This window comes from Cyprinus carpio, chromosome A14 (assembly GCF_018340385.1).
Source record: "Cyprinus carpio isolate SPL01 chromosome A14, ASM1834038v1, whole genome shotgun sequence".
NCBI lineage: Eukaryota > Metazoa > Chordata > Actinopteri > Cypriniformes > Cyprinidae > Cyprinus > Cyprinus carpio.
In genome coordinates, this window is record NC_056585.1 from 6,822,464 (window position 1) to 6,837,264 (window position 14,801).

The 14,801-nt window shown below is 39.8% G+C and overlaps 1 protein-coding gene across 1 annotated transcript; it reads left to right on the forward strand.

Moving 5' to 3' along the window:
- Positions 1 to 7,544: 7,544 nt before the first annotated feature.
- On the forward strand, positions 7,545 to 13,708 carry fgf16 (fibroblast growth factor 16). Its single transcript, XM_042769805.1, has 3 exons — positions 7,545 to 8,178; positions 10,843 to 10,946; positions 13,014 to 13,708. The coding sequence occupies exons 1-3, from the start codon at positions 7,917 to 7,919 to the stop codon at positions 13,257 to 13,259; spliced, it is 612 nt and encodes a 203-aa protein (XP_042625739.1). The 5' UTR covers positions 7,545 to 7,916; the 3' UTR covers positions 13,260 to 13,708.
- Positions 13,709 to 14,801: the final 1,093 nt, after the last annotated feature.

Sequence of the window (14,801 nt, forward strand, 5' to 3'; positions counted from 1 at the left end):
GAACATCTAAGCATAAAAGTAATATATAGATTGTGACATCAGTTTAAATTAAAGATTTTATAATTTTGGTGTCTTACATATGCTAATGTACATCGGAATGGCAAAGGTATATATAAAACAGATTAAACGTAATGCACATATCATACTTACAAAGGTCAAATATCACACACTTACTTTTCATTGACGCACAACACCTGTGAAAGTAATAAACATATAGTATGCGTAACGGCAGAGGTTTTATGATGAACTTTATGACGAACTTTTATGCCGCGCAGGATGCTGCGCATCTGTCAATCTCAGCAGAAGAAAAGAAGTGATCAGCACTCATATTATTCTAACAAATTAATGGCCTTTTTAACATCTAACTTGATTTTTACATTTTCATGAGAATATATGATTGGTAGCATCGTAACCCTAAGTAGATCGTAGAACCATTGAAACCATCTCATGATCTCATGATGCTTTTGAGAGACACCACCCTGGCATATACAAAACTTGCCATCATGACGCTATTGCTAAGGGGTTTTGACTTTTGAATTTGAAGTCTGATTGTATTGGTATTGTTTTGTACTCACAAAGCACTGCAGCACAGAAATGTGCATTTAGCTCAGATAAGGAGCCAACATCCCATTGAGGCATCTGCTTAGATCAATAAGAGATGAAGAAACAGATGCCCAAGTCAGGTTGTAGGCAGCGGTTAAAAATGCTGAAAGAGGAGTCATCCAAGCAGAGGCAGGATGCCGCACATTGACCTTGGATCAGTGTCAGTATTGTGGAACTTAGAAAACTCTAAAAATAAAAGGCAACATGAAAAAACCGACTTGCATCATCCTGAACCACACTGAACATTCAAGTGGAATTAACTAATGTGTCTCTATTTGTCAAACGTTGACAGTTCATATTTTGTGGGCAACTTGAGAATTGTATTTATTTTTGTACAAGTTCTGAGATAATTTGCACCATCTAGTGTTTGCGAGTCAAGTGTCAGGCAGGTTGAGCCCGTATAAGGTAGAACAAGTGCTCAGAACAGATGGTATCACCAACTATGTCAAGTTTACTTTGACTGAAGACAACTACATTGACAAACTTTTTAAATATGCATTTCATATGCATGCTATAGCAACATTCGAAATGTCCAGAGAAGTACATGGCTTTGCCTCATAATCTCATTCCCAGAAGAATACAAAAATAAATGCTACAGTAGTTCAAAAATAAGTATTTATTTTATTTACTTACTTCAATTAGTATGTGGTTTCAAATAATCAAATAAGTATATATGAAGTTATTCCTGGGCAATGTAAGTCACTTTATCCTTTTTTCTTCTTCTTTTTTTTTTTTTTTACTCTAAAAAGGTGCAAAATATTCCTGATTATGTTGATGAATATTGATATAGATATTACTAATTATCAGGCCTACATGGAATCTGTGCTAATGTTCTACACATCAACTTTTGTTTTTAAAAGTAATATTTTGTCATCTAAATTAAATAAAGTTTGTTGGGGGTTTGGTGCCTCGCTTAAGGGTCTCACCTCAGTCGTGGTATTGAGGGTGGAGAGAGTGCTGGTTATTCACTCCTCCCACCTACAATCCCTGCCGGACCTGAGACTCAAACCTGTAACCTTCGGGTTACAAGTCAGACTCTCTAACCATTAGGCTACAACTGCCCCCAAAAAGGCTGTCCTGGCAGTAGTGGGGTTTGTTTACATAAACAGTGCCTAGTGATCATATCAGACAAAAATATGGTAAACAGCAGCTCAAATGTGCTTGCTTGATGCGTGAGAACAAATGTGCATTTAATGTGCTCTATATATGTGCAAACTTTAGAAATGTGGGTGGAGTGAACTAGTGGAATGGTACAACTTTCAATAGTTTCTCAAATTTAATTTATAAAATCTTCATTGTTTTTTTTAAGATAAATGAAAGTCTGATGGGTTTGGAACAACATGAGAGTAAATGATGACAGAATTTTCATTTTTGAGTAAACAAAGACTTAAGTTCATAAGGTTTAGTCTGTTTGTCTCACCAAGTGTTAAGATTCTTGAAAAATTCTCCTTTTGTGTTCCACAGAATAAGTCGTAGAATATAGGTTTGGAACCAAATGAGACTAAACGAAGGATCTGTCTGTGCCTAGTACTAATTAGTGGATGACTTACGAACAGTTTGATATGATATTTGACAGTTTTAAAATAGAAATGTATTCCAGTTGATGCAAGAGCCTGAATAAGGCAAACAGATACTGAGATAGATAGAGAGAGAGAGAGAGAGAGGGAGTGACCAGCTGGATTACCATGTAAATAGTTGTGAAGATAGGTAGAGTCTGGACATGTGCCAGGACTCTACAAAGGGTTCCTAACATCTGTTTGACAGCACATTTCTGCTCTGTGTTTGAGCAAGAAAATCACTCTTGCTTGGAATGAGTCGATTGCACATGAGCATGCATAGAGACGGTCGTTTCAGAATTAAGCAGCTCTGGAGTAACGCAGTCACACACTGGCTGCATTATTTAATGGACACGTTTGGCGTTTCCAGGAACGCTGTGGAGGAAATCTTTGTAAATGATCCAGCCGATTGTTTCTCACAACTGTGAATTTAACTGTTTTACCAGTCATTCCATGAATATCAAACATTCTGTGATGCAAGGTGTTTGTACGTCATGGAAAATGCAGACCTCACAATTTATCTGCCCCATGACAACCAGATTGAAACACATCTCGATCACTAGGAGTCTGATGATCACTTAAATCTGCCAATCAGAGGAAAATCAACTACACTGTCTGTCTTAATGGAGGTTAATTTACTTAAATTTGTCTTGACATTGAAAGAAAATGGGGCAAACCATAAGTTAGGAACAGAAAAATGAACACACAAACCCAAACTGCCAAGTGGCCATAGCATTTAAAAAGGTTCAAACGGATAAAGGAGCACGAGTGGTAATAGTGGTCGTCGGGCAGTAATATGGGGGTGGAGTCCCCCCCGCCAGCCCTGTACCTGGAGCATATGAAACTAATTTGTATAACAAATGTTGGTTTTAGACGGCATTCGTCACCCACTGATGGCTCCTCAAGGCCTGGAGAGCCCCATTCGTTAGAGCTTAAGGTAAAGCAAACAAATTAATTAACACTATCTTTACTAGGGATGGCCAAGCCAAGCAAACTCTGAAACACAACACCATTACTTAAATTCACATGCATCTGTCCATGTCTTCTCTCAGCTCTGGCTCTACGTGCCTCTTGCCCTTGACTGAAGTTTGAGGACCACCTGCATGAAAGAAGAGACCCAGTCTGTTATGTCTCAGTGATGAAAAAAAAAAAAAAAAAACACAGAGTCCAGCTCTGCAAACAGCTCGCTGCACGGATCATTTTTCTGTGCCGCGCTGGACACAAGAGTAAAATAAGAACAGATGATATCATACGTTGGGAACAGAGGTGCTTTTGCGTTGCCTGATTTAAACACTTTACAAAATGCCCGATGCAGCGTCACCAGCCCAGAGTTGGAGTCAAGAAGCATTCAAAAGATAGAACCAGACCAACAGCGGGGCCCCTAAAGCCCGGGCCAACACTAGAACCAATCTCCAGGTCCAAACCCTAACCAGACCTCCGAACACCCAGAGCAAGACCTGGTAAAAACCAATACTCCAGACCCAAACCAATCCTGGACCTGCCAAGACCCAGACCAAACCCCATACTTATAAAATGTTGAAATCCCTTTATAGTACTATATATATTTTTAATTAAACCTGTTGGATTGCTGTTATGGATCCTTACAAACAAATTCAAACCCCTAAAAAAAGGGTAAAGTCGAGGCCACTTCTAAAAGGTGTTGAATTAGTTCTGACATCCCTGAAGAGACAAGCAACCGATTTATATCTAACATGCTGTACAAATAAAAGATTTTATTCTGTGTGAAGAGTGAGAGAGGTGCTGGAGCATGAGGCATGATCTTGAGGTTGTTATCTTCACTATATATCCCTGGAGCATATGGGAACATTTTCTACACTCACTCATAAATCAACCATGTCAACTATAAAATATAGCTGACCAGCAACAGATGTCCTTATAGATGTAAAAAAAAAAAAAAAAAAAAAAAAATTCACTAGTGCCGAGAATGCAACCTGCTGAGTTCTCGCAAGCAGTTCCTGTGCAAATGACTGGATAAGGTGTGAATGTGAATGCTCAAAGCATGAGGCAGCATTGCTCTCACACCACAGACCACCTTCAGTCATCACTCCTTCGGGACTGAAGATGAACTGAGGTTGTCTCACAGGGTTCATTCACTACTATGCTGATTTGTTTTTTACTGTGTGAGAGACTGGCACCACTTCTGAGGACCAGTTTTTGATGAGCTAATGCTTGAACTTCAAAAGGCCACTTTTAGTCAGGATACCTGAGAATTGGGAAAAAGAATGTTTTGATTCAGACGGCAGTAGAGTGGTGGAACTATGATGTCTCTTTGTAGGCAAAAACCTCGAAGCAAATTAGCATTTTAGCACTTCCGGTTCCATCGTCCCGGAGTCAATAGGTTTTTTGAATGGGATTTTGGTTAAATCCCTAAAATAAGGTCAGTGGTTCACACAGGCTCAAGTTACTTTCATGTTTTATTCTACGACATAAAACACACCAGTTACACCCCACTTGTGATTTTTTTAAACTGATAAGTTTCTTAAAAAAGACGGTTGCTAACAAGTTGCTAAATGGGACTACAGGCACTGTCCGAGACATTAAATGTCATCACACCAAACAGTTTATCTATTTACAGTGTTTTCCAGTCATAGTGCAGGAAATTAAGTTTCTAATTTATTGATGGAAATTTAGTTTTTTCAATAATTTTATATTGTTGGTCGACAATGTTTTTTTGTTATGCCCTGAAATATAAGGTAAACTATTACAATTATTCCATGTAAACACCACATTTAATGGCCTAGTCATGGTGAAAGTTAAATTTTAACGAGCATATATATTGAGGATTTCCTAGAAGCAAGGATAAAATAACATTTTGTGTACCCACCCTAACAAAGCTGAAATGTGGTACTTTATTCACTAAAATAAGTTTAATCTTACCATATCCAAACACTTGCTCACTCTGCTGTTATTTAATAGATTAAATGCACTAGAATTTTATTGAATAGTACGTGGAGGCACATTTTTTATTAAAATATTCATATTAATCAAGGATTGATTGACTATTAATGCACATTATTTCAAAATGTATAGAATTATGTGTTTTTATATGTGCTTTAGTTATGATTATTTAATTTATTCACAACTTACTATTTATTATTAATGTTTCATTTCAGTTTTAGTTTGGCTCTAGTTTTGTATTTATTCCAGTTTATATGTAAAGGTTAATGTAGCATGGTTTAAAATTCATATACAGAGTAAATCATTTTCACTGAACATGTTAAAAATGAGTTTGATAAAGTTGTGGGAAGCGTGGTGGTGGTGACGCTGAAGGCGAGGGATCGTGGTGCTGTGGTAGCCTAAGTTTAGCTTTTAAGTTCTGGCGCTTTTTTCTAGGCTTCAAAATTCATCAAAGTTATATTGTTTTGTGAAGATTATATTGATGGACAAAACGTGTATGTTTCATGAACTATGGTTGAACACACGTCATAGTTCCCCCCTCTATAGAGTGTAAATCAGTGAGAAACATAAGGAATCTGAGCTCCATAATGCACATGCATCACATCATGCTATGGGGCTGTTGAATGCTTGATTCTGATTGGTTGATGAACATTTTAAGCTGTGCGATATCAGAACAAATAGAAATACAAATGCAAATAGACAAAAATGCAAACAAGAGCCTGTTTACTCTAATAATGAGAGGGGGGAAAATGCCATTGTTTTCTTGTAAAAGCAGCAAACGTTTCAGTCACATGTGACAGCCATGATGCAAAGCATTTTTTAAGCGCGTTTCTGTATCTAAATTACTTCAACTGATGCTGCAAGAAAGTAATTTACCTATTTTGGACCTCTTGTGAAGCAAAGACCAAGCCAGATATAAGAACAAGACTGACCTTTATCTATTCAGATATTAAACACAGAGCACATATTTGACAAGCCATATCTTTATGAGTGTGTTTTATGGATGCAACCCTGCCCTTGATTTGTGAGGTGCACATGGTTTGCTGGACGCCTCTGGCAGCACTCAGCATGCATCATTTCCTACAGAAGAACCCGTATGAAGTTTGTGGTCATCTGGTGTATTTCTCATTCCTATTTCATGTGACACATACATTTCACATTTTATGAAATTCCATCTGCCATGCATTCTCTGTACCGCTCAGCTTTCATAAAATACATCATCAACCTTTTGTATTTCTTTGCTCCTTTAATTTCTGCAGTTGATATCCAGCAGCTGGTCTGGAGAGGAGGAGGAAACACCTGCTTACACGGGGAGGAGGAGAAAGGACATCTGTGAAAACCTCAGACTGGGGTTGTGTCTCAAAACCTACAGAGCTGCCTACCGAGACATGCATCACATGCAGCAACTTCAAAATCCAGTGAATTAGACAGCGATTTTAGATGTGTGCTGTTTTTGGATAATCCCCCAAATTTCAGCAGACTCGGAATATCATCCTAAAGCTCAAAAATGATACACACAAATGTGATGCCTAAAAATGAGCTTTAGGTAGGCATTTCATATGCAAAGTTCAAAGGCCTCTAAATGATCAACATGATCAAAACTTTGCAGAGAAACCTGTTGCACACAATGCCTTCTGTGTTCTGATTGATAGTTTAAAGTAGTAAAGTTTTTAGCAAGTAAAAGGACTTTTAGTATAAAATGTCCACCTTCAGCTCATGCTTCATGTCCTTTTTGCTGTCAAATCTTTACTGATTTTTATGAAGTAAATGTAAGAATAACTTTTAAATTGTTAGTAATATATATGATAAAAATAGCTTTATTTCTACATCTCAATCATCATTGTATTGCATTGCATTTTATGTAAAATATATATCATAAAACTAAGCATTTAACTCACCAAGACATTATATGGTATAGGGATATATACTATTATATTGAATGATATTATATATAATGATAAAGACAACTGATATTTATATAATTTTATGTAGTCTGCTATATTGTTATAAAGATCTCATTAACTTACATTACAAATTATTGTCCATACAAATACAGAATCAGCTACAAATTGCATATGTTGCTCATTTTGGGCAACTGAATAAAATTTCCTCTTTGATCCATATTCTCACAGTATACTATACTAGCCCTAAAACCCTGATGTTTAATGGCTTTACAGGGTTATTGTCAGATAAAATGCTGCGCACTCAGAAAGTGCCAAAAGTTGTGCATGCCTGTAACGTTTAATTATGTCGACTGTTGTGAATGTTAAGATGCCCCAAACTGTTGCAGCCACCTGCCATGCCCAAAAATGTTACACAAACCAGGGTAGGCGTCTCACTGTTACAGGTTACTGCACGCAGCTGATACGCAAGATGATGGCTAGGTACGCAGTTCACTACAGTACAAGTTGCTGCAGGCGCACGTGACACCCAAAACCACTCAACGGCCAGAAATGCAGTCTAGGGAGGCAGCTCCTCTGAGTTTGAGACGCAGCCCGAAACTCCTCTAGAGCCTCGCAGCAGTGCGCGGTGAAAGAGAGCATTAAACACAGACACACAGCCAGCAGAACTTCGCGCACGGCGTGGCTTCGGTGTTTTTTTTTACGCACACGCAGACTTCAGACTCACTTGTGCACCGAGCGACAGACAGAACAGACAGCAGCATCAGGACTGAAAGCTGGAGCAGAAGACATGCTGAAGGTGAAGCAGCAGGGATGTCATCCAGGCGTGGCTCGGGGAGGATATGGATGTCTATATAAATGACTCGTTCAGTCTGATCACGGATGAAAAGAGCGTCTCTCTCCACTCCGCTCTCTGAACACGCAAAGTTTGCTCGCTATGGCAGAGGTGGCTGGATTCCTCGGGAGCATCGATCTGGATTTGCAGGCGTTTCCAGCATTAGGGAATGTGCCTCTGACGGATGGTTTGAATGAGAGATTGGGTCTGATTGAGGGCAGACTGCAGCGCGGGTCGCTCACGGATTTTGGCCACCTGAAGGGCATCCTGCGCAGGAGACAGCTCTACTGCCGCACCGGCTTCCATCTGGAGATATTTCCTAACGGGACGGTGCACGGAACCAGACAGGACAACAGCAGATTCGGTGAGAGCTCTGTCCACCCTTTCATTCATTCGTCAATGCAGCCATCCATCATCCAGCAGTTTTGGGCATCGTTGGCGCACCTGGTCATTCTGAGAAACGACTGCCTTTTTTTTTTCTTTCCAGAAAATTTGATTTTTAGGGAAAGTCCTTTAATAAACGTGAGGTCAGGCAAATTGTCTTATTTATAAACTGCATTGTGCAATCACAAGATAACTTAAAATGGGATATCTTAACGCCATCATAAAAGTATCAAGGATAAGAAAGTTTCAATTTAACTTAAGGACTCAAGGTCAGGACACTTAAAGGTGTTTACTGGACAAAAATAATTTACTTTACTTAACTATCTAAATGGGGACATTGCATGGCCTTGTATATACACTACTAGCTAAATACTAACCTACCTAAAAGTATATATTTACTTTATTCTCATACCGTCTTTACGATGTCCCCAAAAGGAGGTTTAGCTCACTTCTGGGCACAAATTTGTTCCCAAAATATGGTTATGTATACATACAATATGTATATATAAGTGTATATGCACACAAATATATAAAATGCACCGGTCTATAGCGTCCAAAATGCAGATTCAACGAGTGCAGAATCAGTCAATCAATCAGTTTGCTGTGAGTCCGCATGCATGCTGATTAGCTTTGATCACTTGGAAAACTCCAGAGAAATCTGAAATATGCAACTGACTGCTTCTTCACTATAAAGTAATTTGCCAGATCCAGTTGTCATGAGTTCTTTCATTTTAAAGATTGCATGCACAAGACATAACTTGTATGCATAACTTGGGCAGAATTCAGGGGTGTAGATCTAAGCTTAGATTTCAAGTGAGGCAGATATGGATTTAGGAGGTACAAGAAGCAGGAACCTTTTTTAAATTTTGAGTATGCTTCTGGGGTCGTGCCTCCCATGTCTTATATAATCTACACATCATATACATGCATTTTTGCATTTCATAAAATAATTGACAGTAAAGAAATATAGCACAATAACCCTTTTAACACAAATCATTAAAAAAATGAGAAAGAAAAGGTTTGTTAGATTTGAAATATGAAACAATATAGTGTTAAATAAATACAACAGTTCTGGTAGTGAAACTCTAAAAATTACCATAACACATAACTGACTCAGGAATGTTAGTTTGCTCAAGGAGCATTTGAGCGCAGAAGACACTTGGTTCTATATTTTGGTATTTAATCCAATGGGGTTTAGAGTGATTTAGGCGTCCAGATACTTTTTGGTACCACTGTATATCAATCCACCCATTAGGCAAGAGCTGCATATCTCTGAGTCTTACACTCGGCGAACTCCAGCGCAGGGTCAAGGGACGCAGGTGCTTCTCTGCAGTGGAAAACAAGCTCACAGCATGAGGCTGTTTTTCTCTGAAAACGTTCAAAGGACCCCAGCCGACACAGGCACAGACACTACTAATTACAGTGCTAATAAATCAGTCAAGGAGTGCTTGGTATTACAATGATAAACAAATGATAGCAGAGCCCAGACATGAGGATTTTTTTTTTTTTGCATTGCTCTGATCCGTAATCATTGTGCAGGTGCAGCTCTCGCTTGGAAAACAGGAATAGCTCTAAATTAAAGCATGACCACTGTGGAATCCAGTGGTAATGCTTGTTTTTAGGCCGAGACGAGCTGCTTTACTGGATTGGGTGGTCCGCGGTCATGTTTCTGGCATCCTTCTGGCAAATGCGAGCCGTTTGTCGGTAATGTTGCAAGCTGGTAATGTCTTTGATTAAACGCATATGAAATGTGCTTCTGCTTAACCCAGCTTCAGAGAGTTTTCTGTGTCGTCGTTTGGCATCCAAATCACAACATACTCGGTCCAGGTGGTGGTAAAAGGACACAAAGGTGTAGTTTTTGTTTTAGTCTTTAATCAAGAGCGTGCGCGCAGCTGGTTTTGGGTCAAGATTGGGCTGATATCCTGAAAATTGACATGAATGCACAGTGATCCAGACACCTTAACAGAATATCAATTTATATTTAAAAATGCATTTGACACACACACAAAAAAGTACAAAAGTAGTGACAAGAGGCTTAACCAAACATTTCAGAAATTATTGACTTGTTTTGTCTTATAATCAAAGTAGTAGTAACAAGACCTCGATTTTCTGTCCTTTTATGTTATTTATAGGTTGCAGCACATTTTTAAAAGCTTGTCTGCTGAAAGCTTACTTGTAAGGGCACAGGTGAGAAAATTCTTTCTGATGATAAACTCACAAAGTAAACGCCTCCTATAGGACGAAGGCAACAGAATACAGGTATGATGGCCAGTGTCAAAGATTTCCATTTTAAGAAATGACCTGGGTTATGAGTAAGTTTAAACTTGCTTGGTGGAAAACAACACCACAAACATAAACCAGCCAAAGGTGGTTTGGAAGCTGGCAGTCTGGCCAGGTTGGTGCGATTTGATGGGTAAAGGGGGTTTGGGGAATTTGCTCGTCAGACTGAAAGACCAGTTTGAACGAACTGGAACACCAAGTAGATCTGCTTAAAGAAACTACATCCAGTGAACCACCTTAGGCTTGTTTAAGTTGTTTCTTTCAGCTGAGAAGGGAAACATGACTGTACTGCATTGTTGATGTACAGCTGCGCTGCAGTTTAAAGGTGTCTGGTCATTGTCTGACGAGTGCTGTTGTGTGGCAGGTATTCTGGAGTTTATCAGTCTGGCCGTCGGGCTGGTGAGCATACGAGGCGTGGACGCTGGTCTTTATCTGGGGATGAATGAGAAAGGTGAACTCTATGGGTCGGTAAGTCAAACCCCTGTAGTGCTCACACACACTCCAAACAATATCCACCAACAGAAGGTTCTGCTCTATGAAGCGTTCCAATGGGAATGCAGTCAGAGCTGGAATGAGGAGCAAACGACGACCCACCGGCTCATAGTCTGCTCCCCATATGATGTAGAAGTACAAAAAAAGAAGTGTTTCCACTGCTGCCAGCCCTGACCTCTGATCAGCGAGGTCTACGCGTGGCTCACCTTGTTTTTGTCTTTGTAACTTTCCACACAAGAACCACCTCTCAGAGAGAGCTCTCAATCTCAGAGAAGAAAAACTGCCTCTTCATTTTGCTCCATATTTAAAATATTTACATATTTTCCAGGGACACATGAAGCGTGTAACGTATACACACCCACATATCGTGGATATACGAGCTGAGTGCTCTTGGTTTCTTGCATATCTTTGTGCTGCGTGAGGACCACGCTTTTCTCCGCTGGAGCTCCAATCTTAACGGAGACCAGGAGATAAAAGCATGATTTGCGTGATTTGACTTTTTGTATGCTAGCACAGAGAACCATATATAGGAAAATGCGCCTGGCCTCCCCCTCTGCAGACTTTACCATGCTTGCAGGAGAAACAAGCTATCAGATTTCCAGAGACAATAAGCGGGGGCCCCAGTAAGTTTCTGTGGATCCTGAGTTAAACAAACCTATTTAAAGCAAGAAGCGATGACTTCAAATGCAATGCGATAACATCCTATTAAATCAGACTGTAAATGCAGGTCAGACTCAGCCCTGGGTTCACTGTGCAGATTTAAATGCAGGTCCATTTTCTGTTGCATGAAGATAAAGGCAAGAAGGTTACCATTACTGGTGGTTAGCATTAAAACATCATGTAAATCGCGTGCATGGAGCAGTATTTATTCCAAACAGCACACTACCTAATTGAAAGGGCATAGAATCCATCAGTAATTTCACAGTTCCTGGAGAGGTATTCCAGTTGTTTTAAATGAATTTGTTTTCTGAAACTTTTAGTTGATAATCTTATTCTGTTTGCTTGGCCGACCATTTAAACAATTTAACTTTTAAAGTTGACTTTATCTTAAACACTCATTTTAAATGCATCATATTGACGCCAAGACTTGAACCTGGCCCATTGCATGACTGTTCTTTGGCAGGAAAAATGATGTAGCCCCAGTGTCTTCTATTGTTCTCAGCAGTGTAGTCAGCCAGCGAATGTTCACCTGCTTAACCCGAAGTCATCGCTCATGATGTTTTGTCAGTGGTGTAGTAGTAGCAGCCCACACAGACTCTCTCAAGCTGCCGTGTTTGTGATAGAGCGCTGGTTGCATCATACAAAAAGGTTAACAGTTTTGAAGAATGTTTTTGGGTGTAAACTGCAAAGCTTGCCCGTAATGACTTTCCCTTCTCTGGTGCAGGGAGCACCTGCTGTCTGGCCTCAAGATAGTTTCCACTCCACACATTTTGCGATGGTGACGAGGGTAAACTGTGCACTGTGAGAAAGAAACAGTACCACATCTTCACACTCTCATGCTTTCCAGCGCATCTGGCGGTCTGTAAATGGGTGGCGCATGTTAGTTCTTAAACATTTGGTCAAATGCACTTAAACTGCACTCTTGATGGACAGAGCATAGATTACTAGCTAGAGATCACACCGTAGGTTTTTTTTTTGGTTGGGACGTTTCAGGCAGTAGCAGTTTCCCACTTTGATTCACATCTTACATCTTGTCTTTAACCGTTTGTGTTGATCAGGGTGGCCAAATCCTGCTCCTGGAGGGCCACCACCTTGCAGAGTTTAGCCTAAACTTGCTTCAGCACATCTGTCTGTAAGTTTCTGGCAATCCTGAAAACCTTGATTAGTTGGTTTATACGCGTTTAATTGGGGTTGAAGATAAACTGTAGGCAGGTGGCCTTCCAGGAGCAGGACTTGACACCCCTAGTGTGCAAGAAGCTTATTTATCATGCTAGGACACAAGATCTTTCCAATAACTCTTCTTTAACTGACCATTATATTGTAGTGGATATTACATCTCCAGATAATCAACAATGTTTTTGTCTCTTTCTGGCTGCCTTGCAGAAGAAGCTGACAGCAGAGTGTGTCTTCCGTGAGCAATTCGAGGAGAACTGGTACAACACGTATGCATCCACATTCTACAAACATGCGGACACTGGAAGATACTATTACGTGGCTCTGAACAAGGACGGCTCACCTCGAGAAGGCAGCAGGACTAAAAAGCATCAGAAGTTGACTCACTTCCTGCCCAGACCTGTCGCGATCGAAAATATTCCCCAAGCTTACAGAGACTTGTTCCAGCATAGGTGACCAGAACATCTGTCAGAGTTACTGTGTTGGAGAGGCACAGTAGAGGTGCTGGATGGGGAAGACGGATGCTGAAGAACATTAAGAAATACAAGACCCTACTTCTCTCGCCTCACAGCTGTTTATATTTGGGTTCTGGTCCAAAATGAAGAGGCCCTCTCCAATGGTGATTGAGATAAACAGTACGTGTGTGTCCTGGATGACTCCGTTTCCTCTCCTTAATGGGTTTTAAACCACAGAGAAGAGGGAACATTCCTGCATCCAAAGCTGGTGCCAAAAGATGTCTGGAGGAAGAGGTGTTGACCTCAGGGCCTCATAACGAGTGTCATGCAATCACCCTTTCTTCAGACACTTTTTGTAAATTGGAGCACATTTTGGGCATGTTCTCACTGAAAAGAAGAAAAAAAAAAAAAAGGGTCTAAACCAGGGGTGTCAAACTAAATTCCTGGAGGGCCGGAGCCCTGCATAGTTTAGATCCAACCCTAATTAAACACACCTGATCCAACTAATCAAGTCCTTCAGGCTTATCTGAAAGCTACATGGTATGTGTGTTGAAGCAGGGTTGGAACAAAACTCTGCAGGGCTCCGGCCCTCCAGGAATTGAGTTTGACACCCCTGGTCTAAACCTAAATTTATTGAGTAACTTGTCACCTAAGCATAGGTGGTAGTAAAACTGCCTTTGACCACTGAGATAAAACTCAACATGCCCAGTCTGGTGACCCCGGGGCCAAACTTTCATTGAAAGGTAATGATGCAGGACTTACCAAGATGATGGACACGGGGAGCATTCCCCAATCCTCCTGTAGGACAAATGCAAAGCAAGAGTTCTTCAAATTAAATATACCTGTAAGGGCACTTAAAAGGAGAAAGTTGCTTTGAAGAACAATGACCAGCTTCTACCGAATCAATGCCAATTTTGAATAGAAAAAGCACCAATTGTGAGATGGTGAAAAAGTAATAAGGCTTTAGAATCTGTATGACTTCTGTCTACTACTTTTGAAGGTTCAGGAGAGTTAAAACCTTACAAATTTGGTAGAGCAAATCAGCAGTAGCAAAGTGATCAGTAGAAATGAATCATTTTCAAGCAGGGGAAATGAATGATGCTCGCTGAAGGGTTCGGTAGAAGCTTTGGTCATTTGACTGAGAGTGACGTAATGTTCAGGTTGTCAGGAACATTATTAAATGTAAGTGAAAGATGTAAATATGGGCAGACCTATTTATAAGATGTACTATATATTTATTTTCTACATATAAAAAATAATTATAAATCTCTATATAAATATATTTATTTATTTCAAAGGCTCTATTTTGTAATGAACTTGAAGTTATTGGAATTGTAGATTCTACTGAGATTATACAGAAGGGCTAAACCATTTGACCTGAATGACTGACAATAAAATTGTCATGCTATTGTTTATTGTTGGTGACCATATTTGCAAGGATTATCTGTACCAATTAAAATCTGAGAAACACTGAGCTGATTTGAGTTTGACTGCACACACAACTTTTCAGGTACTGTCATGGATTGAATGGTCGTCTTTGCTA

What these genes read in the sequence shown, in the direction of transcription:
- fgf16 (XM_042769805.1), top strand. Translation starts at nt 7,917, where the DNA reads ATGGCAGAGGTGGCTGGATTCCTCGGGAGCATCGATCTGGATTTGCAG. An exon ending in ACAGGACAACAGCAGATTCG is followed by an intron (nt 8,179 to 10,842) that starts GTGAGAGCTCTG and finishes GTTGTGTGGCAG; the next exon opens with GTATTCTGGAGTTTATCAGT. An exon ending in AAGGTGAACTCTATGGGTCG is followed by an intron (nt 10,947 to 13,013) that starts GTAAGTCAAACC and finishes GCTGCCTTGCAG; the next exon opens with AAGAAGCTGACAGCAGAGTG.